At 47.3% G+C, this 18,027-nt stretch overlaps 2 protein-coding genes and 1 long non-coding RNA gene across 3 annotated transcripts; 1 reads left to right on the top strand and 2 right to left on the bottom strand.

The window, feature by feature from the left end:
* Nucleotides 1–3,492: 3,492 nt before the first annotated feature.
* LOC147979181 (uncharacterized) lies at nt 3,493–4,051 on the bottom strand. Its single transcript, XR_015618573.1, has 2 exons — nt 3,909–4,051; nt 3,493–3,805 (listed from the first exon to the last, which is right to left on the bottom strand). It is a non-coding gene; the product is annotated as an uncharacterized LOC147979181 (long non-coding RNA).
* A 24-nt stretch (nt 4,052–4,075) lies between these two features.
* Nucleotides 4,076–7,085, top strand: LOC125543600 (putative oxidoreductase At4g09670). Its single transcript, XM_048706989.2, has 2 exons — nt 4,076–4,840; nt 6,335–7,085. The coding sequence occupies exons 1-2, from the start codon at nt 4,223–4,225 to the stop codon at nt 6,953–6,955; spliced, it is 1,239 nt and encodes a 412-aa protein (XP_048562946.2). The 5' UTR covers nt 4,076–4,222; the 3' UTR covers nt 6,956–7,085.
* A 4,017-nt stretch (nt 7,086–11,102) lies between these two features.
* Nucleotides 11,103–12,712, bottom strand: LOC125548266 (uncharacterized). Its single transcript, XM_048711916.2, has 3 exons — nt 12,490–12,712; nt 12,282–12,331; nt 11,103–11,517 (listed from the first exon to the last, which is right to left on the bottom strand). The coding sequence occupies exons 1-3, from the start codon at nt 12,560–12,562 to the stop codon at nt 11,383–11,385; spliced, it is 258 nt and encodes an 85-aa protein (XP_048567873.1). The 5' UTR covers nt 12,563–12,712; the 3' UTR covers nt 11,103–11,382.
* Nucleotides 12,713–18,027: the final 5,315 nt, after the last annotated feature.

Raw genomic sequence — 18,027 nt, 5'->3', positions numbered from 1 at the left:
AAACTCTAGTGTACCTGTGTCCTCATCCCGCAAAAAAAGTGTACCTGTGTCATCCCCTGCAATTGTTTTTAGTGTTCAGGTTCACATACTTCTGGACTACTTGAGAGTGAAAATAAACTTTAAAGCTGATATAGTATGATCCTGAATAACAACATCTGGGAAGTGGAATTGCTTTTAAACCTGCTGCGTTTATAAGAAGTTTCAGGAGCAAACTAATCTGTGAGAGTACAGGAGAGCCGAAAAGATGGTTCTCCGCCCCTTTGCTTTCAGAAGTTTTGGAGGCTGTTCGATACATTCAGCTACTGCATTTGATCAGACATCATTTACATCAAGAACCGCATCTATCAAGTTTCAGTCTTAAAATAACACGCACATAATCAGGGGTTCCATGATTTGAGGCATTCTCTTCACCAGGCGTGTGTGTGCGCGCGCGCGCGAGTCGCCTTGGTAGACCCTTAGACATAGAAAAAACAAATACCATAAAATTAAAAATCATCTAGCATCGTCTCAGTCAACGCTTAATGCTAAGTATGGGCGCTAGTTACAGACTGAAAACACCTTCGGCATTCTACCTTGTGGGTAGGAAAATAGCCAATCGCGTTTTGCATCTTTCGGCATCGATGCCACATATGACGTCGGGATTTGAGGCTCAACAGCCATCGACTGGGAAACAAATCCTAGCAGCTTTTGCTTGCATCCAGCATTGAAGATGATCTGAGGAATAGTTGCTCACCGGCTTACATGGAAGTCGCCGCAGGAACTTGGGGGTCAGGGGATATCTGTTGTGAGACCTTTTTATTGTATTCAGTAGAAGGTTGGACATGAATGAGGTTGCGATTGGTGCTGGGTGGAACAGCTGATTCCTTTGGTCCGAGAGTGCTTGTTAAATGTGTCTACTGTGTAATAACCATGAAAAAAATGTCTGGGTATTGTAGGAGTACCAAGACGGGGTACCAAGGCACATCTATAATATAGCTTTATGAGATACCTTGAGCCACTACTGAATACAAAACAGAAGAAAATGTGACAATCTCTTTGATGGGAACTCATTTATAACAATGCACTAACCCTTTGGAAATGCCAAATATTTCCTCCTACCCTGTGTAGAGTAGGCAAGTTCACACATGAAAAAAATGGGTTCCTGCATAGAAATCACAAATATATGACTGAAACATTCAAGTAACCACGGTCATGAAATAACCATACAATAGAGCGGGGATGATCGATTGTCTCTTTGGCTAATTAAGGGAAATTAGATGGCAGAGAGATACATTCCCAAACTATAATTTTAGGCATGGAATTATATTATTGTTCATCAAATAAAAAACACATTATATGATAATAAAAAAAATCTCAATAATTTGCCAAATCTGTAACTAAAAAGTATTCTGATGTTGTACAGATCTTTAATAAATTGATAATCATATTCACCAGCAAAGTTGTGTGTCTATACATATAAGAATAAGCTATTTCAAATATGATGCTTGGAACGTAGCTTGAGAAAAGTTGGAAGAGCTCAATGTGACTAAACAGGCTAGACATGGATTGGAATGGTGACTGAAAGAACAATCTCCACTAATCCGAACAGAACACCAACAATTGTCCCCATGAACTGCCAGTACAGGTGTGATATCAGAGACCTCAAAGGGCTTCTTGTTTCTTTCCTTGAAATTACCACTCTCGACTATTCAATTATTTATTTAGTATAAGCAAGTGAGTAGATAAGCAAAACAGAGGGATAACGACTCTATAATCCTACTAAGAAATAACCACTCATGTTTTCCAGATCACAAAATTCCGATACAGGAGACTGAGTAGAGAATACCCCAAAAAGATGACAAATTTATGGCTGTTTTATAGTGAACAGTTAGCTCTTTGACGGCAGCTCTTGGTCAGTTTAGCAACTGAACATGGATTGAGCAAATTTATTATCTTATTTAATCTGCTTTAGATTACCGTTTGTAATGAAATAGCTTATCAGAATTTAACACTACATGGAAACTAAATTGAGCGAGACTTTTTGTGTAAAGCATACCTGATGCCTTGAGCTCTGGAATGGTATATGTAGAGACAAAATGTCAGGCATAAACTGGTTGGTCTTTCATCAAGCAACAACTAATAAAATCAGGCCATTGGCAAGTTGTAAACATACAGGTAGAGCCGCACAAGCAGACTGGCAGACGCCGGCGAAGGCGCGTGCGCTGTGGCTTGGGACAGGGTGTGCTCATCCAAGTGGGCCGCTGGCCTTGGTATTTTGGACATGAGGTGGATGAATGTGGCCCTCCAGACCAAGTGGCTTTGATTGCAACAGGCTAATTAGCATAGGCCTTGGTCCGAGTTCTCCTTCTCCGTCCCGAAGGAATCGGGGCAATTATTTCAGGCGGCCACTCAAGCGGTCATTGGCGATGGGCGAGGCACGCTATTCTGGGAAGATAGATGGCTCAATGGATACCGGTTGTAGGAGCTCGCACCACGGGCATATGGGCGTGTCCCGGAGCGAGTGCGGAAGGTGAGGACGGTGTTTGAGGCCATCAACGAGGGGAGATGGGCCACGAACGTCGAGCCGTCGGTGAGCGGGGAGGAAGCTGCAGAATACCTACTCATCTGGCCCACGATCACGGCGGTTCAGCTGGACGACCAGCACGCCGACCGCATCGCCTGGTCCTGGGAGAAGGACGGCACCTTCTTGGCCAAGTCGTCTTACGCGGCCAAGTTTGCAGCCCGGGAGGTGTCACCCACCGCGGCATTCACGGGGCGCTCCCGGACACCGCTCCGGTGCCGCTTCTTCGCATGGCTTGCGACCATGAACAACTGCTGGACATCGGACTGGTTAGCACGGAGAGGGCTACCGCACCAAGACGCTTGCCCTTTCTGCGATCAGCACGAGGAAACGATTAGCCACATGCTCATTGAGTGTGTTTTGGCGAGGGAAGTATGGGCCAAGGTGTTCACGGCCATGGGCGTTCCGCACGGCGCCCCTCATGTTGGAGAGCCTCTGCCAGATTGATGTGCAAGGCAGGATACCCACGGGCGGCCAGCAAGGACGATGCGGACCCTGTGCCTTCTTGTCATGTGGGAGCTTTGGAAGCACCGGAATGCCATCGTCTTCGACGGGGCGACAGTCAGCCTTCAGCAGATTATGCACCGGATTGCGAGCGAGAGTAAGGTGTGGAGACAGGCGGAACTGCTAAGAGGAGAGTTGGATGCGTTCTTCGTGGAGGCACTCGAGTGGGCTCGCCGCGAGTAGTCCGGTTAGGCCATAGGAGGTGGACGGTGCCGCAGCGTTCTCTCCCCCTTTCTTCTTTAATATAAGATACACACGCTCGTGCGTATTCGAGAAAAAAATATATATATTGAAGCCGCGTAGCCGGAATAACCTATCAACTTCTGTTTCACCTGGCTCGGCTTGGCTTCAATGTAGATCGCATTGTACTGGATAACCCATACAAAATCAAATGAACCGCGGACCCTTTAGCCGTCAACACCGGCAGCTTGGAACATGAGGTACACATGTTGAAGGTGCAGATCCAACATCAGATACACTTGTTTCTTCATTTTGATTTTCTATAGAGGGAAGACCGTAAGAGTTTGATCAGAAAATTAGAATGTGTCTCGAACCATTGTACGCATAATATCAAACAGGTTGTGGGCGGATGCTCCTGAACAGCAGAACAGGGTTCACCAAATATGGATTGTTAGTGAAATCGCTAAAGAAATCATCGAGAAAGTACTTTGGCCATTGCAAATCCATGTACATGAGAAAGAGGGGGCATAGTCACCTCTCCTGTTGTCTTGCCTCAAACACCTGCTCATGTAGCCAAAGAAGATTCAGAGAGATAAGATGAAAAATTAATGGCAGAGAGCATGAGGATGATAAGAGAAGATGCGTTGTCAAGCCACCATCGCACCGAGAGCCATCAGCAGGCCGCACACACCATCAAACTTGGTCAGGAGGAGCAGGACGTCCGCTCGTCCCCTTCCAGCCAGCGGCACATCAAGAGAGAGAGAAGCTGCCATGGCCCATGGGCGTGGGCCTGGAAGAGCCGTTGCTAGTGGGTACTGGGTACGTGGGTGAGCGAGACGATGAGCGAGCGTGCGCTGGGTTGTGAGTGGCTTCAGTTTTTTAATCCACGCGGGGGGCTCCACTCCCACTCACAGGCTCTATACTCTCGACTAGTAAAATTTGGATCTAGAGCCTGCCAGTATTTGATTCATCTCAACAATGGAGATGGTCCTCGCCGCCGCAGCAAACTGTACCGGTGCCTTATCGTCCAACCACCCCAAAACGTTCCTCAAATCGCGTCGATCCTCGGTCCAAATGCGGGACTGCAGATCGGGCCCCGCCGCGCCGCTCGCCGTGTCGTCCGCCGCCGCGCCGGAGGTGCCGCGCCCGGTGCGCCTGGGCATCATGGGCTGCGGCTCCATCGCGCGCAAGGTCGCGCGCTCAATGCTGCTCGTCCCCGCCGCCGACGTGGCCGCCGTCGCCAGCCGCTCCGAGGGCAAGGCGCGCCTCTTCGCCGCCGACAACGGCCTCCGGAGCGGCACGCGCATCCACGGCTCCTACGAGGCGCTCCTCGACGACCCGGACGTCGACGCCGTCTACATGCCGCTCCCCACCAGCCTCCACGTCAAGTGGGGGACCGCCGCCGCCGAGCGGGGCAAGCACCTGCTCCTCGAGAAGCCCACCGCGCCCTGCGCCGCCGACCTCGAGCCCATCCTCGCCGCCTGCGAGGCCAACGGCGTGCAGTTCATGGACTCCACCATGTGGATGCACCACCCCCGCACTGCCAAGATGCGTCAGCTCGTCGCCGATCAGGACACCATCGGAGACGTCAGATTTGTAAGTGCTCGAAACACCACATTATTATGTTGAAACTGTCATCATTTTTTTTAATCCAGTTTTCTTTAGGATCTTGACGTAGCATATGCCCTTCGAATCATGTTACACGCTTTTATTAATCCCATCCCAGTCCCCATTTCGTGGATGTAAATTATAATTGTGCTTGCTTGTGGTACAGAAATATTTAATTGTCGATGCAACCCATGACGTATTTGTTCTAGCATAGATGGATACCACTTAATAACTTATATCACACACCAAAATGCTACCACCTCTCTCTTGATGAAAACGTCGCCTCCAAAAAAATATTACATCTTTATGAGACACACATGTGTTAAACATGTGGTTTGATTCCTGATATGCTGGAAGTACAACTACCCTCATAACCATCCAAACACATAATTAATTCTAAGCGTCAAAAGATTCACTGGTGAACTCGGTACCGAAGCTAGTAGCCTAGTTGCCTTTTCGTACCAACCAATAAAAAAAACTTGGTGAAATGCTTGAACTTTTGCTACTCCATACTGGGTTGTGAGATGATTTTGAACTTTGAACAATCTGAAAAGCAATAGTTTCAAAAGCTATGCCAGAATATGACTTGGGGGGCAACATGTCATTACAAAGTACTAATCTCGTGTGTCCATGATGGCTGCATGATGTTCTTTACACTAATGAAACCATATAACTTGCGACCTGATACAAAGGCAGAGTTCATCATCCACCACAGGAGGTACTGCTCTTAAACAACAATGAACACTATAATGACAACATAAATCACCATATAATTCGATGCTCAGTTGCTCACACTCCAAAGGAAGAAGAAAAGAAGACAAAATGTCAGTGCACACTGCACAGTACCCCAAGACATGAAAACGAAAAGAAAAACCGAAAGCATACTACTCCCTCCGTTCCTAAATATAAGTCTTTTTAGAAATTCTAATAAGGGACTACATACGGAGTAAAATGAGTGAATCTACACTCTAAAATATGTCTATATACATCTGTATGTAGTTCCTTATTGGAATCTTTAAAAAGACTTATATTTAGGAACGGAGGGAGTAGTAAGCAGGATACAACAGCTTGACAATGGTCTACAGCTCTGGGTTCAGATTAACATGTTGATACTGCTGGAAATGTTAAAACTGGCATTAAAAGTTGAAACTAAGGTTGACTTTGTCTCACATTGGCCAAAACCTCTCATGTACTATGAGTTGGGCTGGGGATAGAGAAGACAACGGATACATCACATTTAAATTGCTGCCTGTTAATACCTAAACTCTGGAACCTATAGCACATATATGGATTCTGAATGTTTATGAGATGATCTATTCCCATTCTGTATGCGTCAAGTGTTCCCCAACTAACAGTGTGATGATCTGTTTCCTGACATAACCTCACAGCCGTTGGTGCCGACTTACTTTGAAACTTATACAATTGCCACCGTTCAGCTGTGAAGGTAAATAACTGTTTTTCTTCTCTCTTATGCTGCTTCAGATAAACACCATGGTCAGCTTTCTAGCAAACGAAGATTTCCTCCAGAATGACATCAGGGTAAAGCCAGACCTTGATGGCCTGGGTGTGCTTGGTGATATAGGGTGGTACTGCATCCGTGGAATCCTGTGGGCTGTTGACTATGAGCTGCCCAAGAATGTGGTTGCTCTCCATCACCCCGTCAAGAACCAAGCCGGTGTGCTCCTTGCTTGCGGTGCGTCGCTCTACTGGGCCGACGGCAAGGTCGCCACCTTCCACTGTTCTTTCCTTACCAACCTGACCATGGACCTCACCGTCGTCGGCACAAATGGTACTATTCATGTCACCGACTTGGTCATCCCGTACGAAGAGAAGTCTGCTCCGTTCAGCGTCGACTCCAAGACGAACTTTGCCGAACTCTCTACCGGATGGGATCCACATCCGAGCAAGCATGTTGTCACCACGGACCTACCCCAGGAGGGGCTCATGGTGCAGGAGTTCTGTAGGCTGGTGCAGGGCATCAGAGATGCCGGTGTCAAGCCTGAGGGGAAGTGGCCGGGCATCACCCGAAAGACACAGATTGTCGTGGATGCAGTCAAGGCTTCTATTGACAACGGATTTGAGTCCGTCGATGTTGCCAGCTAAATACAACACATAACTGGTGTTCCCACGTTGTATCTTCCAGACCATGATAAATCTATTTACTGAAATAATTTGAACGATTCTTGTCATATTGAGGACAATATTGCAATGATCAAGTAAGAGTTACTACGAATTTTTGTTGTGTATAATACATGGGGAATATGGATGCTTTGAGTGATCTACAAAGTGTTTTCTACGTCAACCTGACAAACTGAAATAATCCCAGAAAGCTGTAAAATGGCACTCGGATTCTGGTTTCCTCAATGTGAACAGAACATTTAAATATTACAAGAGTAAAATAAATAGCAAAAACCAACCATATTTGTGGTTAGGTTTTCAAAAAACTACTACCACATATCGACTTCGTTCCAAAAACTACGGGTATTATGCTATTTTTTCGCAAAAAAAACACTAATGACATGGTTAAATTTGAGCACCTTTTATGACATGTTGAATCCCACTCGTCAGGCCGATGTGACACGGGATGACAGCCGACAGAGGACGGACGTTACGTGGACTTTAGAGGCATTCTCTCTAACACCTCACATGTGCTGATGCAGGCAGAGATGGCGGAGCGTCCGCTGGTGGCTATCATGGTGAGCTGGTGTGCTACCACCTCGCCCACGGCCGCAGGTAGCCTCCTCCCCGGCATCCATTGTCATGAACCAGGACTGAATTTGAGTAATTAGATACAATTCTCAGACGCTAGGATTTGGAGGAGAAACTCGAGCTCGAGTCCTTGGAGCAAGAGGAAGGAAGAAATGAGACAGGGTCTCGTTACATTCTCGATACCGAGTCAGACGGGAGCTCATATACGGCGCTCTAGGCGCCCGTTTGGGAAGTGGCGCTCACGCAGCCGCGAATTTGCGCCGGCCCAACGCGAGTGCTCTCGCTCCGCACATCTATCGTTTGCTGTTGGTAAACAATAATGCTAAACATATAAAGAGTTACACGTAATTATACGCTGACTAGGATTTTTTTCCATCTACTAACCAATCATAAACTTGCCCCTCCCTGATTTTTAAAGGGGTGGGCCGCCTCCTCATCTATTGACCAATCAAATTAATCCTTTTTGTAAAACCTTGTAACTCGTTTGTACGTGTAGCATTACTCGTCGGTAAATGGGTTCGCTAGTGACTGGACGCGGTTGCCCAGTCAACCATTGACGGGTTAAATGTCTACTTTTAGAAAAAAAGAAAAATAAAAAAATAGCAAAAATGAAAAAATCATGAATTCAAAAATGTTCATGGATTTTGGAAAAATGTTCACAATCTTAAAAAGTTGACAGATTTGAAAAAAATCATCAATTTTAAAAAATGTTCATTAAACTTTAAAAAAGTGAATGGATTTTAAAAAAAGTGAATCGAATTTGAAAAAAATCATCGAATTTGAAAATAATTCATCAAAAAATGAAAAAGTTCATTTATTTTAAGAAAATTATTCATCGATTTTGAAAAAGTTCATCAAAAAATAAAAAGTTCATCGATTTGGAAAAAAATCATGAATTTGAATTTTTTTTTCAGTGAATAAGAAAGAAGAAAAAAAAGAAAAGAAAGTAAAACAGAAAATGAAAAAGAAAAAAAGAAAAAAGGAAAGAAGAAAGAAGAAAGAAGAAATGAAGGAAAGATATGTAACTTATTAGATCGGGCTAAGTGCCGTTGTGGTTAGTGTAGCGCAACTCAATGCGGAAGGTGCTTGGTTCGATTCACTCCACGAGTGCAGTTTTTTCTGTTTTAAGAAAACAGATAACAAAAGGGAAGTTGGGCCGGCCTAGCACGGAGGGTTGTGTGTGCCCGTTTGCAAAATGCATACAAACAAGCGTCTAAAGCGTCAAATAGGAAACACCCAGCAGACCTACCTGTCTCCTTTAGTATCGTTGCGCATATGGGATGGGCCTTGGGCAATTGCCTTCTGGTCTTGATTCTTCAACTGGGCCTACCTCTAGTGTTGACACTCATCGGTCTTCTTCTTCACCTTGACAACTCTTCATGGATGTAGTGGGTCATGACAATACCCCCTCCTTGAGACATCAAGAGCTTGGACTCCGGGAAATCAACCCAACTCCGACCACTTTGCTTCTACATTGATTGTCCACTCCGACAATTAAAAAGAAGCAAAAGTCCAAGAACAAAATGAGACCCTCAAGTTCTAAGTCTAAGTCCTCGTCACACAAACAAAAACTAGCGCAAGGCTCATGCGTATCTTCGTACGAAAATGGACTCTGAGAAGAATCTGGCCAGATTCTGGCTCAGAAGAAAAGTCATTCGACAAAGATTTTGACTCTGACATGGCTGGGTTAGCATGCGCCTCATCTCCTATTCATTGCTCGACCTTTAACACCAATGACGATAACAATGATGACCGGCCCACCTTTCTGCTTTATGGCTAAGGGGTCCAAGTTATCTTCGAGGAACACTTCATATGACTCATGTGATGATGATTTACTCAACGGTAAACTTGATGATCACATGAAACAAAGTTATTCTAAACTTGCACAACTTGCTAAGAAGGAACAAAAGCTCTTGATAAGCAAGAAGATTTACTGGTCAAAGGATGGAAAAGAATCAAGCTTGACTAATAAACATAAGATTCTACACTCAAAAGTTTTGAAGAATTTTCCACTCGTCATGAGGCCTTTCATCAGATCGTGAGAAATTAATTTTTAGATTCCACAAAATGAGCAAGAACTCGAAAAGTTGAAAGCGTCTCATGATGATTTGAGGACTGAGAACGACCGATTTGTCGCTCAGCAAATCAGTGCTTCTTAGGAAGAATTATTATTATTGAGCTGTGAATGACCGTAGGAGAGTTTCCTATAGTCCTTGTAAATTTCTCAAGAAGAATTTGTTCCTCCTTGCTTAAAATGCATTGAACAAGATTCTGATAATTCTTCACGCAAATCATCTAATGCTTTTGAGGCTCGAAGGGAAGGAGTTTGTAGCAAGTAGGAAGTTTCCCTCAGTGAGAATCAAGGTATGAATCCATAAAGGTATTATACACCAATAACAAGTTCAGCTACACTAATAAAGCTTCACATGTGCTCCCACCAGTCTTACAAGAGTAATCAATGTACATGCATGAGTAGTCTGTGTCGTTCTGGACCTAATTCTTTGTCCCTATGGATGAAGTTCTAGTTTTTGCCCAGTGCACTTTCTTCTTGTGTGATAGACGTGTGAAGTTGGGCTGGTCCAACTCTTGGAATTTGGTGGAACTTTTAATGATTGGTTTTGTTTTCAATAAAAATTTAGGTTGAGGCGAAGCCCCCGTTAATTGATTTTGTGTGTGTGCATAAGTAGTGTAGTAAGCATTTGTGCAAAATCGATGCAGCTGCAGTTCATTGTGGCAGGAATTTGTAAGTAAAATTTGATTCATTATTGTAGAAGTGCACGCTCTAGCCAATGCAAACAAAAGATCGATCTGAAGGAAGAGACTAGGCAGCACATTATACGTCAACACTCCCCCTCACGTGTGGCTCGTGGACCGAAAGTGAACTCAAGACCTCTTGACTCCGATACCATGTAGAAGTGCACGCTCTAGCCAATGCAACCAAAAGACCGATCTGATGGAAAAGACTAGGCAGCACATTATACGTCAACAATTATGCAACCAAAGTCCGTATGATCATTTTTAAGAGACAAAATAGGTTTGTCTAATTTTTTTATATATCTTGTTGAAAATCCTTAAAATCCTATTAATATGGAGTCCTTACAGTCTCATTCTTTGTTCCACGTGCCTACTTTCTTTCTATATAACTACAATCCTCAAGCGTGCATGAATAATGTAATGAAAAAACACACAATACATGAACAGACGTGCATCCGCATGAGCTAGTGATATGCTTTATGAAAATCAGAAATTGTTAGGGTTCAGTTTGCGGTCGTTGAGTAGTGTTGTTGCAAAATTAGTTTAGTAAACTTTTGCACAAAAAATGGCATCCTATCTGACAATCAAGACTACTTAATTTCTAAAATAACAAAATCATTCGAGATGATATATGTATCTTTTATACTTTTTTGTTAGCCACGACACAATTTCAAGGTTTTGTTTTCCTAAACATATATCAACTAAGAGCATACAACCACTACCAATTTTTTTGTACATCCAAAGGAGATAATCAAATATGCAGGAGTAATCAACGAACATGCATGAGTACCAAACAAGGATGCACACACCAGGTATATATATCCACACAAAACTAGTGTACATACATATATAGACATATATAAGTTCCACACGCGTGTCGTGCATTGATACATGAGATACGATTTATTTGGGGACAAATAATATGTAGCACACATCATATTCTCGCATATATATGTATATGAAAGCATTAACCCTGCCATCGGTGTTGAGATCTTGATCTTTGAAGCACGTAGCGGCAGTATATATATATCCAGCCGTCGATCTCAGATATATATGTAGATGGTCAGTTAGTTAGGTATGTCCTTGAAGTGAGGCTTGGCCATGGTCGGCGTTGGGTCATAGGTCCCGTAGTCGTTCGTCTTCACCTGCCTGAGGATTCTCCCGCCGTGCACCACCACCAACACCTCGTCGTCTTCCTGCTGCTGCACGGATGATTCCATGCACGCATGCATGCACAAGAGTTAACGAGCGGTACAAACAACTAGCTAGCTACTGGCTAACAAACAATACAAGAGCAATACATGTAATCATTTACAACTACAAACGGATGACCATATGCATGTATCCATGCAAGCAGCAGGGTGCCAGGGTCCGAAGTGATATGCTAGTGCTAATTTGATCCGACATATTACAAGACGCATGCAGTGTACATCTTGCTGCTTGTGCTAGTTTGATTCGAATGATTTGTGATTTTGATTTGATCCAAATGATAATGGATGACTTGTTTCGAATCGTTTTGTTCACCACATGGTCTGCAGTTCGTCATATATTTATATATACGAAATAATTCAGAGTTTGCTGCATAGAAAAAACCGTGTTCTAGTCGGGAGAAACTGCATCGATAAGTCTTATGCCTAGCTAGTCAACTTGTGTTGCATGTCCTATTTATGTGCTATCCAGACCAAGAGGAGATGGGAGACAAGTTAATTAAGGAATTGATTTACTAAACTTATTCTTCTTCTTTTGAAATAAAATTTGTCCAATATTTGAAGACATTAGTAAATATGACTCCATAGGAGTATATCTCTTCAAATTTCTCACGTGTTAACAACTATTAGTTCCTTGTTTACTAAGAACTTCTTGCTAGCTTGCTAGCTAGCTAAAAGGGAATCTAATATAACAACACAAATATGAGAATCCAAAAAATAGATGTATGCATCACTAGCTAGCTGGGTCATTTATATACCATCCTCGATCCTGCATCATCTTCACTCATCAGCAACTTCCTCTGCGCTCCTGCCTCAAGTAAACTCCAAAAAATCAGAACCGAAACAAAGCGATAGAACCAACATTCTCGGATGCACAAGAACTAACAAAGGCACATAAGAGAAAAGCACATACATGACCTAGCTAAAAGGAAATAAATGCAACGACCATGTGGAGCTATAGCTAACCAGCCATGGAGGACAAGAGGAGCGCCGCGAAGACGAAGACGAAGAGATAGTAGCTAGGCTTGTTGGCCTCCATGGCGCCGGCCTGCAGGCAGGGAGAGCATGCAGCTACCTTTCCTCAGCTTCAAGAGAGAGACAGAGACAGACAGAAGGTAATGGCGGGGGAGAGAGGAGGGGAGCCTTTCCTTGGTTTGGACACAAAGGAACCAACACCCTGCAGATGTGAGTTGTCCGAAAGAACAGAATAGATTTAGTATACAACTATTTCTCTGGGGCAGCATGATGGGGATGTGAATCTCAGTGGAGTGTGCTGCTTATTAAAACCAAAAGCGGAGATTAAAGGGATGGGTCAGAGCTTTCCCTGTGGAGTTTTTCAGGGCCCTGTAGTCATCATCACACTAGACTTGCTGGTGCAGCCTGTTTGATTAACTAGCCCCAGAAGCTAAAGCAACTGACCATGCAAGTATATAATCTAGCATATATACCATATTCATTCTTGGAGTGCAATGACGGCATACCGTATTTTTCTTTCTTTTGAATAATGTCATCCTGTGAAAACGAGATCCAATTGAGACTGGTTGTTGTTCGGCTCTGTGCTGGTGCTGGTAGGTGCCACAAGTTAACAGGTTAGAATATCTTTAATTAAGCCTGGATAAATTTTGTGTATTATGATTATATATAGTGGTTTCACAAGAGTGGTGGACATTGGTCAGAGTTCTGCGGTAGTGGTGTTAGATGCCATACCAGCGACAGCCATGCACGCAACATGGTGACCACCAACGGGCCGGAACTGTCCTAGTTTACTTGAGGTTGAAACTATGATGAGCTGCAGAGGGTTAAAAGCCTGCTGGCTAATTACTTTTCCGGCATGCAGACGTAGAATTATGCTATCTCTATTTTACTTTCACTACTCATATCCTTGCATTTTGCTACATAGCACGTAGTGGTCCCTTTGTTTGACAGTCTGTCATCTTAGGTCTTGACTGTCATTGGAATGTGTGTATCTGAAATCACGACGGCGCGAAGCGCGACACCTCTTCCTTTTCTCCTGCGACCGCACTGCCCCCGTGGGCGGCCGGCCGCGCCCACCCCCTCTTCCGCGTGCCTCCCCCTTCCCCTTCCTCCCTGCCGCCATCGCCGGCGCCTGCCGCGGGCCTGGCCCAGGCGACGCTGGTGGCGGCAGCCCCCTAGCCCTCCCCCTCTCGGGTGTCCTCCGGCACACGGGACGGGGTGATTCCGGGCGATGTCTTTGGGCGGCGGCGGGGGTTCCTGGAGCGAGCGGGGGCGGGCTACTGGGCAGCGGCACCGCCATTGACGGCGCCCGCTCGGCCTAGATCTGGGCCTGGGCGGGCCAGCGGCGGGGTGGGTCTGCCGGGTGCTGGCCGGGTGCCGGCAGCTCCATCACCGGCTTGCTGCAGCGTGGCTGGCGGGGCTTAGCGGGCCCATTTCGGGCTTGGCTGGGCCAGGGGTGGCCTGGCATGCCCTGCTGCCGCGTCCGGACGGCTACCGCGACGGTGCCGGAGGCTCTCACCTCCCGCATGACGGCGGTGGAGGTGGTTCCCTCCCGTTCGGCTACGATGCTGCTTCTCCCTCCGCGGGGCGCTTCTTTCCGTTCCTCTTGGCCTCGTCTTGGTGTTCGCAGCGAGGTGGTGCGGGTGGTGGCGCAACCGCGATGGCGCATGGTGGTGGGCGGCGGTCTGGCTGGTCGGCTCCGGTCTGTTGGGCGGTGGGGTTGGAGTGCGGGAGAAATCCTTGTCGGCTCTTCGGCTCCGATGCGGTGACACCTGCGGGTGCCACCATTCCTTCCTGAAGGGTGTCGGTGATATCCATCCCCCACCTCCCTCCGCGTGCCAGGGGAAACCCTAGGACATGTCCGGGTAGCAGCGTCGTCGGCGTCGCATCCCTTCTTGGAGGTGCTGCTTGATACGCGGCGGTTCAGAGCCTCGGGTTGTGGTGGTTTGTCTCTGGAGGGTGTAGCGGTGATAGGTCATCCGTGTCGTGGTTCTAAGTCTGACAGTAATGTACGGGGGTAGGTATGGAGAGGCAAGATCTTAGCTATGGAGTAGTTGTAAGCACACGAGGTTTACGAGTTCAGGCCCTTCTCGGAGGAAGTAATAGCCCTACGTCTCGGAGCCCGGAGGCGGTCGACTGGATTATGCGTGTATGAATTACAGGGGTGCGAACCCTCCACACTGAGGAGTGGGTGGCTTATATAGAGTTCGTCGGACCCCTCCGGCCCCCAGTTATGCAGGGTTTTAAATACATTAAGGTCGGGCGTTATTGGTAACGCCCCTAATAAAGTGCTATGATGACCATAAAAGCTACTTAATGCCCGACCGTTAGCGTGCGGAGTGACTTCAGGTCTCCTGGCCGTCGGGTGGTTGGATCTTGGTCGAGTGATTGCTTCTTGGTCGAGTGTCTTCGAGTCTGTCGAGTGGAACACCTCCAAGTCGATTGAAAGGTGATTTCTTCTAGAGATGTCCTTGGGTAGGGCAGTTGGGACAGGTCCATGACCCTACCCTAGGTACATAGCTTCATCATTAGCCCCCGAATGGATCGAGGTTTGAGTGGGGAAGGAGTTGAGAACTTCTCCGACTCATTTTTCATGCCATGAGCATATCTTGTTTCGGATCAATGAACCTGAGTGATGACAGCAACTTCATTTTCAATCGCCTTGATCCATTCTTAGTTTTTTGTCGAGTGAGTTTCTTTACTTGAAAAGCTCCGAGTGACGGTGTGGAGGAGATCTTCCGTCTGACAAGTTGTTCTGCTGCCCGCAGATTTCGCGGGATTCGAATTTTGGGAAGCGCGCGGGACGGGGGAGGCCGCAGTAATCGGATGGGATAGGGCGGAGCCGCCTCGATCTCCGTGCCACCATTTTCGCCACGTATCGCGCGCGATTGTTATGGGATTTGACAGTACCGTCCGGGCCTACCAGTCAGCCACTCGGAAGCGACCTCATATAAGGCGTCGGACCGGGGTTTCTTGAACAGTGCGTTCTCATTTCCTCTTCTCCTCTTCAGGCTTCTTCGTCGCGCTCGCTCTCGCCCCAGCACCGCCGCTCCGTACGCGTCTCGCCGGCGACGATGGGGAAGGAGAAGACGGCGGCTCTGGAGCGGGCGAAGACGGCGACGGCAAAGGCGAAGGGGAAGGAGACCAGTTGGGGTGGATCTTCCTCGCGAGCCGGCCTGCCGAAGGGCTGGATCCAGGGCGACTGGATCCGCTCAGTGATCCGCCAAGAAGACCTCGACGACCTAGCCGACGGAGGGCTGATCCCCCATGGATCGGCGCGGCTTCCGGGGAAGGAATCCGAGCCGCAACCTCGGGAGGGTGAGCGTGTTCTCCTTGCCACCCACGTCGACCGTGGATTTTCCTTGCATCCTCACCCTTTCTTTCGGGGATTTCTGAATTTCTTTGGGGCACAACTCCACCACTTCACTCCCAACACAATCGTGTATCTCGCTGCTTTCGTGTCTTTGTGCGAGAATTTCTTGGGTTGTCGGCCTCACTGGGGTCTTTTCAAGCACATTTTCACCTGTCGCTCTCAGACGGTGAAAAAGGCCAATCCGAGTGACGAGAGAACACAAGTGATTCAGATGTGCGGGGGTCTAGGTGTTCAGATGAGAGGGAAAAGTTCCTTTCCAGCCATGATTCTTCCCGACTCGGTTCGCGGATGGCAGTCGACCTGGTTTTACTGCAAAGACCAGCCGACGCCAGGGCAGTCGGCTGGCCTCCCTCCTTTTACCATGGACCGAGTGAGGAAACCCTCCTCTTTGAAGGTGCTCCCGGAGGAGAAGGCGCATGTTAGGGTGCTGGTCGAACGAGTGGTCCAGCTTATCCATGACGGGGTCACCGGTATGGATCTCTTGGAGGTTTTCCTTCGGCGGCACATCCAGCCTCTTCAAGCCTGAGACCATCCGATGTGGATGTATTCGGGTCTTGACGACACCACTCAGATTCACCCGGAGGAGGTCGATGACGACACACTGGAGAAGTGGCTGTCGGGCATCACCGGAAACAAGGACAACCCCAGGGGAGCCAGGAGAGTTCCTCCATTCGACCAATCCCATGAACCAGAAAAGGTCCGATTCTGAGCTTTTGATCGTAATCTGAATTCACTCGCGCAGCTGCCTATACTGCGTCGACTGAATTTATTCTTCCTGCTTTCTTTCAGGCCCTTATCGAAATGTATTCAATGCCCAACGGAGAGCAAGAGCAAGACCTAGAAGGAGAGGCGAGCAGCGGCGACAGTGGCGAATGGTATTCTGACGGTGAAGGGAACGAAGAAAGCGACGACCCAAGTGACGAACAAGAAGTCGAGTCGCCTCCTCGCAGGGAGAGGCGATCCAAGCTTGACCAAGAACGACCGAGCGCCCGTGAAAAGGCGATTGCTCAGGCTGGTCAGTCTTCAAAGCGTCCTCGGACCTCTTCACCAACCCCAACTGAAAAAGCGTCAAAGCATCCCAAAGTTGCAGAGCAGAAGCCTCGGAAGGCGTTGCCGAAGATTAAGATTGACATCCCCGTCGCTTCTGCGTGAGTGTCTCCTTTGTATTCACTCGACGCCCCGTGCTGTTTGTTTTTTCTTGATTTAACCAGACGAACTTTGGAACTGGCAGCGCTGCTACTTCTGGGACCTCAGCTTACAGGGACGAGGATGAGGTAATGGAGGATGCGGTCACTTCCAATCTGGGTATGATTTCTGACATTTTGTCTTTATTTGGTCGACTCAACTGCAATGTGTACCATTGGGTGATGTGATTTTGGCGATTGATCTTTGAACAGCTCCTAACATTATTGACCTCCCCAATGATGATGATGAAGAACCTGAGAGGCCTTTGACGAGGAAAAATAGGCAAGCTCCTGCAAGCAAGGTGCCACAGTCGACACCGAGGGCGGAACCAGTCGTTCAGGACGCTGGTGATGCCAATCGGGGTTCTGTTACCTTCGCCGTACCATTGTCGAGTGCCTTGCCTTCTTCGTCAACTGCTCAGGCCCCTGCCGACCCACCTTCAGTTTTTGTGACCCATCATGTCCCAGAGGACGAAGTGAATGCTGCCAAGGAAGCCATACACCAGGCGAGCATTATGATGGAGAAGATGAAGACGGTGCGGGACGCCAGTCAGGCCGCCTACGACGCCAGCTCGGCTCTCCAAAGCAACGTTCAGGTTAGTTGGTCACCGCTTGTTCTGTTAGGATATGCTATCTGAAGACTCTCTTTCCGAAAATCTTTGCATCTGTACACCCACTGGGTGCGTCGATTGAATTTTTGAACTAGTGGGGGCACGCTGAGTGCACCCACTGGGTGTAGTCCCCGAGACTACGGTGGATTGCTGGTAGTCGACTGTAGTCTTTGTATTTTGATTCTTTCGCTCGATCTGGTCTGGCCGCGTCGAGTGTAAACCGAACCGGTGGTTTGTCTCTTCTACTCGGTCTGGGCGAGTGGGATCAGAACCGGTGGGGGCACGCCAAGTGCACCCACTGGGTGTAGTCCCCGAGACCGCGGTCGACTGCTGGCAGTCGACTGTGGTCTGAGTTCTATGG

This window comes from Triticum urartu, chromosome 3A (genome assembly GCF_056163025.1).
Source record: "Triticum urartu cultivar PI428250 chromosome 3A, HENAU_Tu73, whole genome shotgun sequence".
NCBI lineage: Eukaryota > Viridiplantae > Streptophyta > Magnoliopsida > Poales > Poaceae > Triticum > Triticum urartu.
Note: the sequence above shows the minus strand (reverse complement) of the source record. Positions and strands in the feature narration are given on the sequence as shown.